Source organism: Orbicella franksi, chromosome 11 (assembly GCF_964199315.1).
Source record: "Orbicella franksi chromosome 11, jaOrbFran1.1, whole genome shotgun sequence".
In the NCBI taxonomy this organism is placed as follows: domain Eukaryota; kingdom Metazoa; phylum Cnidaria; class Anthozoa; order Scleractinia; family Merulinidae; genus Orbicella; species Orbicella franksi.
In genome coordinates, this window is record NC_138155.1 from 11,359,807 (window position 1) to 11,372,541 (window position 12,735).

At 38.9% G+C, this 12,735-nt stretch overlaps 2 protein-coding genes and 1 pseudogene across 2 annotated transcripts; 1 reads left to right on the forward strand and 2 right to left on the reverse strand.

Annotated features, from left to right (window-relative positions):
- The first annotated feature begins 611 nt into the window (after nt 1–611).
- On the forward strand, nt 612–3,315 carry LOC145503324 (uncharacterized; annotated as a pseudogene).
- Nucleotides 3,316–4,911: 1,596 nt separating this feature from the next.
- On the reverse strand, nt 4,912–5,452 carry LOC145502906 (uncharacterized). Its single transcript, XM_081482306.1, has one exon. The coding sequence runs from the start codon at nt 5,450–5,452 to the stop codon at nt 4,982–4,984; it is 471 nt and encodes a 156-aa protein (XP_081338432.1). The 3' UTR covers nt 4,912–4,981.
- A 4,402-nt stretch (nt 5,453–9,854) lies between these two features.
- LOC145503325 (calcium homeostasis modulator protein 5-like) lies at nt 9,855–11,956 on the reverse strand. The gene has a single exon (XM_081482802.1). The coding sequence runs from the start codon at nt 10,452–10,454 to the stop codon at nt 9,855–9,857; it is 600 nt and encodes a 199-aa protein (XP_081338928.1). The 5' UTR covers nt 10,455–11,956.
- Between the last annotated feature and the right edge of the window lie 779 nt (nt 11,957–12,735).

Here is a 12,735-nt window from a genome sequence, read left to right on the forward strand (position 1 = left end):
CGAGCCGTCTCTAAGGTTCAAGTGAGCATGGGTCTCGTGGCCATACCATAGCAACGAAAGAAAATGGCATGGCAACGAACCAGCGTGTGTGGTTTCACGGATTAATTTTTGTTGTTGTTGTTCTCGGTTGCTAGGATAATTATTACACAATGTAGTGTTAAAAGTCGGGAGTAACTTGTCATTATAGGAAGCAATATAATTCAACAAATGTAAACAGATAGTAAATCAAAGAGAGGCAAAATAAACATCGAAATGAAACTTATATTGTCTTCGTCACAAAATACTTGGTTGCATTGAAATGCTGACACTTAATTGATTTATGAAAATAAGCATTGTAAAGAAAATGGCAATAAGCCAGAGGCAATAAATCAAATAATATAAAAGTTTCATGATAGTAATATTGGAGAAAAACACCTAAAAACCGTATTGCTTTCTTCACATAAAAAAAGAGGTAGGTAATCTTCTTAAAGCTTTTAAGACTTTGGGCTTTGTCCTTTAATTACAGTGAGTTCTTCCCCAGATGAAGATCACGTAATTTGTTTCGTTTTAATTCGTATGTTTTATGACTTAGCAATCTTTTTTTTTTTTAAATCTTTTTCGCAGATGTTGCCAGCCACTGTCGTTATCATTTTGTTCGTAATAGCAACAATTATGGCAGAAGAGCATCACGTTTTCTTTAAAATTGAAGAAAACGTCTTCCAACCTGATGGATATCCTATATGGGAAGGAGCAGCAGATTCGCTTATGTTCTGTTCCATAATGTGTGCGAGGCAAGCTGGCTGTAGCAGTGCAAATTTTGTACAAAGTCAGAGGGCTTGTTCCCTTTTCAGACAAGAACAAACACCTCAGTACGCAAAGAGGCTTTCACAGCAACGGGGATCCTTTTATTTGGAAAAGGTTTGCCATTAATGTGTTATTGAAAACCAAACTAAAGTACAGTCTTCTAAATTTTGTGACTTTAATTAAGGCATATCAATTCTTTTATTTGTGCGATGTCGAGGAGTAGATCTGCTCTCTGACGTAATAACTACTACTAGTAATTCCTAGCTCTCCTCTGGGAGAATAGGGCCATAACGTATTAAACTGGCGTAAAAATGGCGGTAGAAACTTTTTGCCTTCGGCTCCTCAATTTATGCCGAGGTGATGATATATTACATTCCAAAATTAAAAAAACAAACAAACAAAAACAACAACAACAAGCATTATGATGAAAAACTAAAATTATAATGTCATTTTATTGTTAGACATTTCCCATTATTCAACAACCTTCGGATTGACGTTTGCAATGACTAACTAACAGACTTCAAAGTTCTATTCTGCTAAACACGACCCTTCCTCCATCACACTATGAAAACCCACTGCGAAGCTAAGCTGGTTTGTTTTTAATTTTTAGTAGCAGACAACAACAAGAAGAAAACACTCAATAAACTACAGCTTAGATCATTCCGCAAGCGGAATTACCATTTTAGTTGCGTACTGAGGTAACAGCTTTCTGCAATATTCCAGAATATATTCTTATTGCAGAACAAGGTCTGTCTAACATGCCATTCAGTTAGTGCAAGATAATCACACTCTTTAAGTTGAATTTCCATTTTGTTATCAATGATAATAACACTAAAAAGGATATTTAAAAGCTCTGATCAATTAAATTATATGTCTATTTATTCGCAATTCATTTTCTACTCATGGTAGGTTGGCAATACAAAGGTATCTCCATCACCAGGTAAGCGTAATAAATGACTTATCTTCATTTCACAAATATCTACATGACCTTGACAACACACTTCTTTTACTACCTTCAGTCATGTTTTAATACTGATTTTTTTATCTAAAGAACACCATCGCGATAATTTTTCAACTGTTTTAGCCAAAGTAGTGGCTAGATTATGACTGAGTACCATCGTTTAATGACCGAGATGGATATATTTAGTGAATTTATTGTTGAGGGGAGATAAAAATGTGGCTGGCTACTAACCATAACGTCTACCAGACTTTAACATCGAAATCTTGTGTATCGGTTACCCATTATTGAACTTTTATCGTACCTTCCCGACCTTTCTTTTTTTCTCTTTTAAGTTTGGACTTTCGAAGTGATGTTCATGATATTGCCCCTTTAACATTGCAGCTCTGACTGTCAAATCATGAAAATGGTATTGAGTTTTCTCTTAATTTCAATCAATTAGCAGCTATCTTTTTTCCTGTCCAGTTTCTGAATTTCCCTTAAAGGAATTTGAAAAATTACAAAATAATATAGACTCTGCTGTAAATAAATATTTTTGACCTTAACTCGTTGGAAGCAAATAAAACGATTAACAACGAGTAAAACTGCTCTTTTTGCAGGTGCCTCCCAATTGTCGGCAGCTCCTTCGTGTCAGACCCTCCTCAACCAAGCACCCCGTACTCCCTCGGGTGTTTACTGGATTGACCCTGATGGTGGCTCCCAGACCAACGCGTTCAAGGCATACTGTGACATGGAAACTGATGGAGGTGGCTGAACTCTAGTGTGGGGCTATACTTTCACAAATTACGTCCACTTTAGAGATGGCTCAAACGCAGTCACACCGAGACCAAACTGGCCAGTAAATCCTAAAGTGGATGTTCCAATCTCGACAACTCCCCCATTAAACGAAACAGACTACAACGCCATAAACTTCTCGTTGTGGAAACACCTTGGCAGTCAGGTCCTTATCAAAAGCAACATAAACAACTGGCTGAGGTGTGATCCAGGAAACGGAAGTTTAGTGGAGTGGAAGAGCGGAGACGTAAACTGTCAAATCGTCAGAAGGGTTACTGATACATGCAGGAATAAACAGGCTCCTTCCAGCTTTGCTCCGAAGAAGTATGGACCGATGTTTAAGACGACGGAGAGCATGTACTATTATTATGACGGTTACAAGGGAAATAACTGGCCTACGCATGATCCTTGTGGAGAAAACGAGGGAAATCATGTGGAAAACGTGGGTAATCCACATGGCAACATTTTCATTCGAAACCCTAACAGCTATGCTGCAGGTGCAAACGGTTCTTAAACTATACATACTACAGACATATTCACCTGCAATCTAAATCAAATAGAAAATGTTACATATACACCGCGACGACCAAAAATAATTTTGAAAAAAGTTAGAAAGCGAGTTACTGAAAAGTGAATATTGTTGAGATTACTTACGTATTGGTTTTGTTGCTTTGTCGCGAAGGACAATTAAAAAGGCAATAAAAATAAAATAAACAGAACTGAGATATACTTATTTCTACATGATTATTGTATTGCAAAACAGCAGTTTTATTCAAAATGAGTAGCATACATCGAACTAACAATGGTTGATATTAAGGTGTTGACTTTTCTTTTTCAAACAAACATAATAAATAGTTCAAATAGTACTGGTAAATTTACTCAGGATCTCACAATTAAATTAATATAATAATTAACTAAATAATTAAAAATTCTTATCCTGTTTCACAGCCACTGTTTCTATGTAGATCTCTGTTCTACTTGTGCGTGACCCGACGTACTGCGCGAAAGTTAACGAATTACAGAAAATTATTAGTCAACTTAAACGTTGAAAAGTACAGGTTCTTGTCAGGGGGATTTTACTGTAAATACCAACAAGGCCGTCATTTCCCTATCAGCGGTAACTAAGTTCAAATTAAAGAGAAACAGAACTACATTCAAATGCACTTCATTGAAGAACATATGATAATTAGTACTAAGCTCTCTCTTATTTTGAGGGCTCACTCCCTCACTGAGGGGGGTGAATAGGTTTCGGATCGACGGATTTGACCTTAAAAAGCGCACAGAGTTTGGATTTTTGCGCGGATTCGCGGCTTTTGAATACACAGTGGATCTTGGATCAGCTGTGCATTTTGGCGCGGATTCCGGATTTTGCCTGTCTTGATGCTCGATTCGGATCTTGGGTCCTGAACGAAATTTAGATCATAGATCGATCTTTCTTCAGCCTTTGTCGGTATGGTAATGTGTTCATCCAAATTATTTCTTTTTCCGAACGAAGCTGATTTAAACTCAGGTGCGAGACTGTTATTGGAATTGAATTGTGTTATAGTCATCAAGCATGCACGTCGTCTTCTTTATTATTCGAGCGAAATTAACAATGTCATTCACATTTACCAGTTTACCTTTGAACTTTTACACTTCTGTTTCCGGATGTGGTTGTGATTTTGGAAATAGAACAAAAGTATTGGAGATCAACGGATTTGGCGAAAAAAAGGCATGGATCGGCGGATTTGCACACCCTTATTCACCCCCTCCTTATTGAGTGCTAATTTTTGTATTAGAGAATTTTGCAGAAATAAAACCAAACTCGCTAACATGTCAAGTCAGTTCTTACACTTGCAGACGCTTGTCTTAATATTCTTCGATTTAGGACGTGTCAGATTCTCTCTCGAGATTTCATCTTCCAAACCCAAGGTTCCAAGTGGCTAGCTCTGATATGGATAGTGATGGAAAGAAAAAAAAAATAGTTCGAGGAGCTCGAGAAGATATTCTTTGCTTTGAATTTTGAATCTTGGTTTTCCTTGGTATTTCTCTGCAAGAGTGTATTAATTGCACCTAATTTTGGCGCCATCTTAGTTTTTTATTAATTCATATAGGAAAGGAAAACGAAAAACGAAAATGAGCTAATATTGGTAAAAAAAATTCTGTAGTGAGGTGTAGTCTCCATTCAGTACTAATCACTAAACGTCACGCAACACTTCGTCGTCTGTAATCGTTTATTTATATCCCTAATTTATTTACACAAGCCTGATCAATGAAGTGTAAAATTTCAGCATTTGGTGAGTATTTATGGGAAACAAAAATGCAATGAAAGTATTGCTTTGTGCAATCATGGTAAAATATTGAAGAGAAATATCTTCCATCGTTTGTTCTGTGGAGTCATTTATATAATATTATATAATATAGGATTAGAAGAAACTATAGTGCATTCTGTTATTTCCTAAGCTACGCCTCAAGTGATTTCAACTTTCAGATAGTTTCAATCACGGCGTTTTGTCGATGAAGTGTAACTTTCGAAACTGCTTGCCTCCCGTAACTGCAATTAGATGGAGCTGGATTTGTCTCCCCAAAATGAACATCTTGTACCGATCGACTGGGACTTACAACTCCATAGCTCTTTAGCTTTGCAATTGGTGGACCATCGGTTACTTCAAACCCGCAGTGTGGAAGTTGAAGTGATAGGCTGTCCGGTCGGATAGCCTCTGTTGCTCTGACTGCAGGACTCTCAGGTGATGGTATGACAAAGTACTTCCCGTATTTTTTGACGACATCATTTGCCACCGTTTGAATGCGAGCATCAAACCTTTTGATCTTAGCGTTCTGAAATGACTTCTCTACGTTCTCTTTGGCGTTTTGCTTTGCACACTCTTTCGCCATAGTGTGAAACTCTTTTAATGCCGCCTCGGCCTCTATATATCGGTAGTATTCCAAACTCGGCATTTTAAGAATGGCTGACTGTTAGGATCGAGAAACCCCGGTCAACGTCCCATTTGACAAATCGCTCATATTTTGCCCAAAGATACTCTTAGGTGACCTAATTCTAAAAATCATATTTAAAGGTTCCAGCGAATTTTTATTTTTCACAAATTCGCGAAAATTTGAAAGCGCGGTCAAAGTGCGGTTTTTCGTGTAATAAAATGACCGAAATAAGGTGCGAGGACGAAGCGCTGCTTAAGTCTTAAAATAAACTCAATTGACTTCAAACTTCACACAAATGTGGAACAACCCCTCTAATTTATTCCTCGCTTTAAACTAATCTCAGATATGTTGATATAGGGGTTTTCCGAACCATTTTAAAATCACCTAAGAAGCGTGTGAAAAATAACGGCAAAATATAGGTCATGTTTAACAGCATAAATATACATCTGGTACCTCACTTTCCGATTATTTTACTTTACAGCCTTAAAATATCATTATTAAAGATATACCATGCCAAGTTTCATGCTCGAACTCGCAGTATTTCCCTTTGCGAAAAACGAAAATCTACGTCAATGTGTTGGGCGCAAACAGCACAATCATGATTATGCACGAACCAGAGACAAATCAATTTCAATGGCGAAAGTAAAAGGTTATCATTAATTAGAATCCCGTCAATTCACTGCTATCAGTAGAAACATAATGTCCACTGCATAAAAACTGTTTTTAGACGTTTTCGAACCATTGCGCGTTAACTTTGTTTAATTTCCCGTCCGCCGTCATGTCTAGTTTGTCATCGCGTGTATTTCCTTAATGTCAACAACACGTGAATGGTTGTCATAACAAACGCAAGAGATTTCCAGGAACCTTAATGTTTTCGATTCACCAAAACTCTTTAAGTTCGTTAAGACACAACAATGGGTCGACTTGGAATGCTGTTTAGCATCAAGGACATTAAAGGACTGTAAATTAATCGAGTTGAAATATCTTGAAGCAAATCAAATTCGCGCCCTTATTCTAATTTGGTAAACAGCCGATCTCCTTTCAAGTTCAAGAAGTCGAGAGGTTAATCCGGCAATGTATTACCGGTACAGCAACAAAATCAAACCGAGGTCATCAAAAGTGTAAGTTTAAATTAAAAGTGTAGTGGCAAGTTTCAAATAAATTTCGCCTATATAAATTGGAAACAAGAAGTGAAACGGTCTGACCCGAAACAAATAACCAAAATATTAATATGACTAATTTAATCCGAAAATGTTGCAGAAAACATACCTAAAAGCCGTCGATTCCTCTCAATACCACTCCGCATTGCCCTAAAGAGTCCAAGCTTTCTGCTGTAAGAATCAGGGGCCTCATGAATCTGTATTTATTATATCGGCAACCATGCTGCGTGGCTGATATTCGAGACTCAGTAAAAGTTGTCACACAACCGTACGAGCAGCCCAGTCACGCTTTCACTGCTCTTGCGCTAATGTTCAACATTTCGCAATTTACATAAACCGACTACAAGTTTAAAGTAGTGACAGTAGATTAAAATGCGCTTTTTAAAGCTGTCCTATCCAGGAACAATTATTTCTTGTTCTTGAATGGCTCTTAGTTGTAGCTACAGTCGGGGAGGGGGGAGGGGGAGAGGGTATTCCCGGAAATTTCGGATATCTGTATGCCGTGGAAGATTAAGTGGTCTCCAGCTCATAACGCCAACACTGAAACACTAGATGATTCTGGAATTATCACAGGGATCACTAAGCTAAATAATTTTGAGTGTAGCTCCGCTGAGTCAATTACCTGTTGGCGCGCATATTGCAGTGACCGTGGACAGGTAGAAAAACAGTTAAACCGGAAAAGCCTGTTGCACATTGTAATTTAGCGTTGTCCAACACGCAGTCGGTCTGGTTGTAATGTTAATCGTATTTGAGAGAATCTCAAGTTTTCTTTCGACACATACTGGGGTGACATACAACTAGATGGGCGTGGCCGGGAGCCACGGGTCAAGTCAGTCAATTTGCCACGCTTAACCGAGAAGAGTGATAGTGAACCACTAGTGGAAGGACTGCAGATTGTCCCTACGCTTTATCCTAATAGGCCTCTGTGTTATTCTAATGAACTGATGCTGAGCTCGCTCCAGGGGGCGGTGAGATGAGAGACCCTGGGAACGAGGTTGAGACGATTCAGCCGTTAGTTTTTCCTCTAAAGTGTCTACCTCCTCTACTCCCTCCCCTTCTCTACAAAGTCCATAAGGGAATATCTCTCCAGGGACTGAGTACATTTCTCCAGCGATAAGTGCCTCTCTAAAGTAGACAGCCTATAAAAGACACGAATGCCGCGGCCTCGAAGACATTAATGCACCCCTACCGTACATGGTTACTATCCATGGAAACCTCAGCACACGCTTCCCCGGTCACACCCGTTGATAATGGCTTTGATGTTAAGGTCGCAGTCACTCGTCTCGGTTAAGCATGGCGAGTTGACTGACTTGACCCGTGGCTCCCGGCCACGCCCATCTAGTAGTATGTCACCCCAGTATGTGTCGAAAGAAAACTTGAGATTCTCTCAAATACGATTAACATTACAACCAGACCGACTGCGTGTTGGACAACGCTAAATTACAATGTGCAACAGGCTTTTCCGGTTTAACTGTTTTTCTACCTGTCCACGGTCACTGCAATATGCGCGCCAACAGGTAATTGACTCAGCGGAGCTACACTCAAAATTATTTAGCTTAGTGATCCCTGTGATAATTCCAGAATCATCTAGTGTTTCAGTGTTGGCGTTATGAGCTGGAGACCACTTAATCTTCCACGGCATACAGATATCCGAAATTTCCGGGAATACCCTCTCCCCCTCCCCCCTCCCCGACTGTAGCTACAACTAAGAGCCATTCAAGAACAAGAAATAATTGTTCCTGGATAGGACAGCTTTAAAAAGCGCATTTTAATCTACTGTCACTACTTTAAACTTGTAGTCGGTTTATGTAAATTGCGAAATGTTGAACATTAGCGCAAGAGCAGTGAAAGCGTGACTGGGCTGCTCGTACGGTTGTGTGACAACTTTTACTGAGTCTCGAATATCAGCCACGCAGCATGGTTGCCGATATAATAAATACAGATTCATGAGGCCCCTGATTCTTACAGCAGAAAGCTTGGACTCTTTAGGGCAATGCGGAGTGGTATTGAGAGGAATCGACGGCTTTTAGGTATGTTTTCTGCAACATTTTCGGATTAAATTAGTCATATTAATATTTTGGTTATTTGTTTCGGGTCAGACCGTTTCACTTCTTGTTTCCAATTTATATAGGCGAAATTTATTTGAAACTTGCCACTACACTTTTAATTTAAACTTACACTTTTGATGACCTCGGTTTGATTTTGTTGCTGTACCGGTAATACATTGCCGGATTAACCTCTCGACTTCTTGAACTTGAAAGGAGATCGGCTGTTTACCAAATTAGAATAAGGGCGCGAATTTGATTTGCTTCAAGATATTTCAACTCGATTAATTTACAGTCCTTTAATGTCCTTGATGCTAAACAGCATTCCAAGTCGACCCATTGTTGTGTCTTAACGAACTTAAAGCGTTTTGGTGAATCGAAAACATTAAGGTTCCTGGAAATCTCTTGCGTTTGTTATGACAACCATTCACGTGTTGTTGACATTAAGGAAATACACGCGATGACAAACTAGACATGACGGCGGACGGGAAATTAAACAAAGTTAACGCGCAATGGTTCGAAAACGTCTAAAAACAGTTTTTATGCAGTGGACATTATGTTTCTACTGATAGCAGTGAATTGACGGGATTCTAATTAATGATAACCTTTTACTTTCGCCATTGAAATTGATTTGTCTCTGGTTCGTGCATAATCATGATTGTGCTGTTTGCGCCCAACACATTGACGTAGATTTTCGTTTTTCGCAAAGGGAAATACTGCGAGTTCGAGCATGAAACTTGGCATGGTATATCTTTAATAATGATATTTTAAGGCTGTAAAGTAAAATAATCGGAAAGTGAGGTACCAGATGTATATTTATGCTGTTAAACATGACCTATATTTTGCCGTTATTTTTCACACGCTTCTTAGGTGATTTTAAAATGGTTCGGAAAACCCCTATATCAACATATCTGAGATTAGTTTAAAGCGAGGAATAAATTAGAGGGGTTGTTCCACATTTGTGTGAAGTTTGAAGTCAATTGAGTTTATTTTAAGACTTAAGCAGCGCTTCGTCCTCGCACCTTATTTCGGTCATTTTATTACACGAAAAACCGCACTTTGACCGCGCTTTCAAATTTTCGCGAATTTGTGAAAAATAAAAATTCGCTGGAACCTTTAAATATGATTTTTAGAATTAGGTCACCTAAGAGTATCTTTGGGCAAAATATGAGCGATTTGTCAAATGGGACGTTGACCGGCGTTTCTCGATCCTACCAGTCAGCCATTCTTAAGTTCCTTTCTTTTTCGAAGGCATCGACGAATGCAGACAGAGGTGAAGAGAATGCACATTGCCATCAGCATCAGAGACCAGCCTGTTATTTGACTACGCGATTTGTAACTTTCTTCGAGCTCCCTTGAGCGGAAGCCCAGTGTAACATGGCATTTATCAGTTGTATTACCCACTGTGTCCTCGCTGTCGAGAGGAGGACCGAAATAAGCGCACGTGTAATACTGCTGTTGTAGAAATGATATCACTAGCCAAGCCAACGGGGCAATACCTGCGTTTACGAAAATATACGGTGTAGCTAAGAATGCTTTCAGATACCGACGGCCTGGTGATTGTGTTATGTTTTTCTTCTTGATTCTTCCCAGTTTCCACAAGTCTCTGTCCACCAGGATCCCGGCGAGAAACAACAGCAAAGCCGGAGCCCAGAGAAATGCCAATCCATAAGGGAGGTGTCCTTCACACGGGCAGTTGAACACAACGCTTTCGATCAGCTCTTCTAAGCCTATTGTCAAAACTGCCATGGATCCATACAACAAGGATCGCTTGGTGTTTCTGAATAACACTGCTGCGCTTGAAAGTAAGGTGTTCATGTTCCCACGGCTGAACAGCAAACTTATGATAAAAATACGAACGACGGGAGCTTACATATATAAAGGATGAGGGAGGATGCATATCGCAACGGAAGTATATTTTGGGTCGCGATAGTAGGGGCTTTTTTACGGAGTAAAACGGACCGGAAATAAACATCAAAAAAGGAAGCTCCGAGGAAAACAACAATATTTTGATTATGTATAACAAAGCAAATAAAAAAAAAACAAAAAAACAAAAAACGATCTGAGTTTGAAGTGGAATAATTAATTTATACCAGATATCGGAGGCGAATCGTAAAGACCTACTATGCACTGCAAGCCAAATTATGAAACGTTCAGTGAATCATTATGCATCATCAAATTCCTTATGAAAATTTTACATGCTTTACTCCTCGACGCATCTCAGTATAAATTAACCGCAATGGAAAATACGATTTGTAAATCGAGATGGGGTGAGAAATATTAGATAATCAGTTAGGACTTATATGCTGATTAAGCGTTTAAACAACCTCGAAAAACAAGGGCTGCTTTCAGTTTCTAAATGGACATCCATGCCCAATTCACTCAATTTTGGGGGATTTTATTTAATGTAGTTGAAGAATTGACTCACAGGAAGTCGATTCGTGCGTTATCAATTAACCCTCACCGTTCTTTAAGCTTGAAAGGGGGTAAACTACCGGAAGTCGAGTGGCATAGACAGTAACAACATGAAGCTTTGTCGCTCTTAAGAAGAGAGTGGAACAAGTGGTATTAAATGTCGACGAGTCGACACGATTCGCAATGGTCCACTCGACTCGTCACTTTTGTGCTAAGTCGATCCGTCTCACCGGAAGTCGAATCACGCCAGGGTTAAAGGGTCGATACGACTCGCCACATTCGATCCCTTCTCTGCTGAATTACTTCATAACGAATATTTTATCGGTACGGTCTTGAAGCCATGGAGGAAATTGTGAATAGTAAGAACCAGAAAATCGTGTTCTCGGTTGAGAGTATTTTTGGTTTCGTACCGCGTGCTGGTAGATGAAGTATCGAGCATAAGTTTCGATATAATAATGTGACGAAGCCTCAAACGAACTCACGCGTAGCATTCAAACCCACTAACTTTTGACATTTCGTCAGGAATCAATGCCGAGCAGCATTAGAAACTGCGCTATCACTCTTTATATTTGCAGAAGTTAAGAATACAAACTGCAAACTGGGGAAATAAACGAGGAGTAATTATTGGTGCAGTAATACCCGATTAACGAAGCCGAGACGCTGTGTTACATTGAATTGAAGTCGTGATTTGAACTACTATAAATACTTTTTTTATGCAAATATGGAGTCACATCTCTGTGTCACTTGTGGATTTTGGTAATAATTACAATACAGTTTTGGAATTCTAGCTTAAGGTTCTGTTGCTGTAGCTTTTGTTGCCAGTAAATGAAGCTAAATATGACAGTGTCAGCTGACCACTCATTTTTCTGCACGAAATAATATTTATTACATAATAATTAAATGAATGCACGCGCTCTGATCGGTCAATCAGCTATGGTTTATTGTGCCAGTAAACTCATGGAAATTTCGCGTGGTATAAAAGCAGTAGACCGCAAGTTTCTATGGTTTAGAGGCATGATAAGCCACGTGGGATGTTGAAAGAACACTCGAAGAATTCGTAAATCACAAATCTGCGGCTCGTGATTTACGAATTCTTGGAGTGTTCTTCCAACAACCCGCGTGGTTTATCAGCCTATTAACCATAAAAACTTGTGGTCTATTGCTTAAATAACTGATTGACTTACTATCGATATTTATCCTTTTGTGATTTATTGACTGATTGATTTCTATGTGTGTTGCTTCATTTATATTTAATTTATTCAGTATGTGCCTGGAATGACAAATTATTGGAAAATTAATACTTAATCTTGTTCTTTTTCGACTTATTCTCTAACAAATTTTAGTAAATGTGTCTGCTTTATCGTAGGATTCGATTCAATTAGTTGTTTAGTGCGCCTCATTGCTGTACGTTGACTCCAAATTCCTTTACTAATCAAATCGGTATGTAAAGGAAGCGCTGGGTAGTTAAAACAGCAGGCTCAACAACGTTCCTAGCGCGAACGACAAGTCATTCGAAAGTATTGCCAAACTCATTTTATATTATACCTTTTTCTTTCTAGAAGTTACCTACTCGATCGTATAATTAAGACTAGAATACGTCAACCCAATATACGGAATAGCACTAGCGATAAGCCTACAAGTACGCATTGCGGACCTTTATTAAACTTAAGTAAGAGGCAATGAA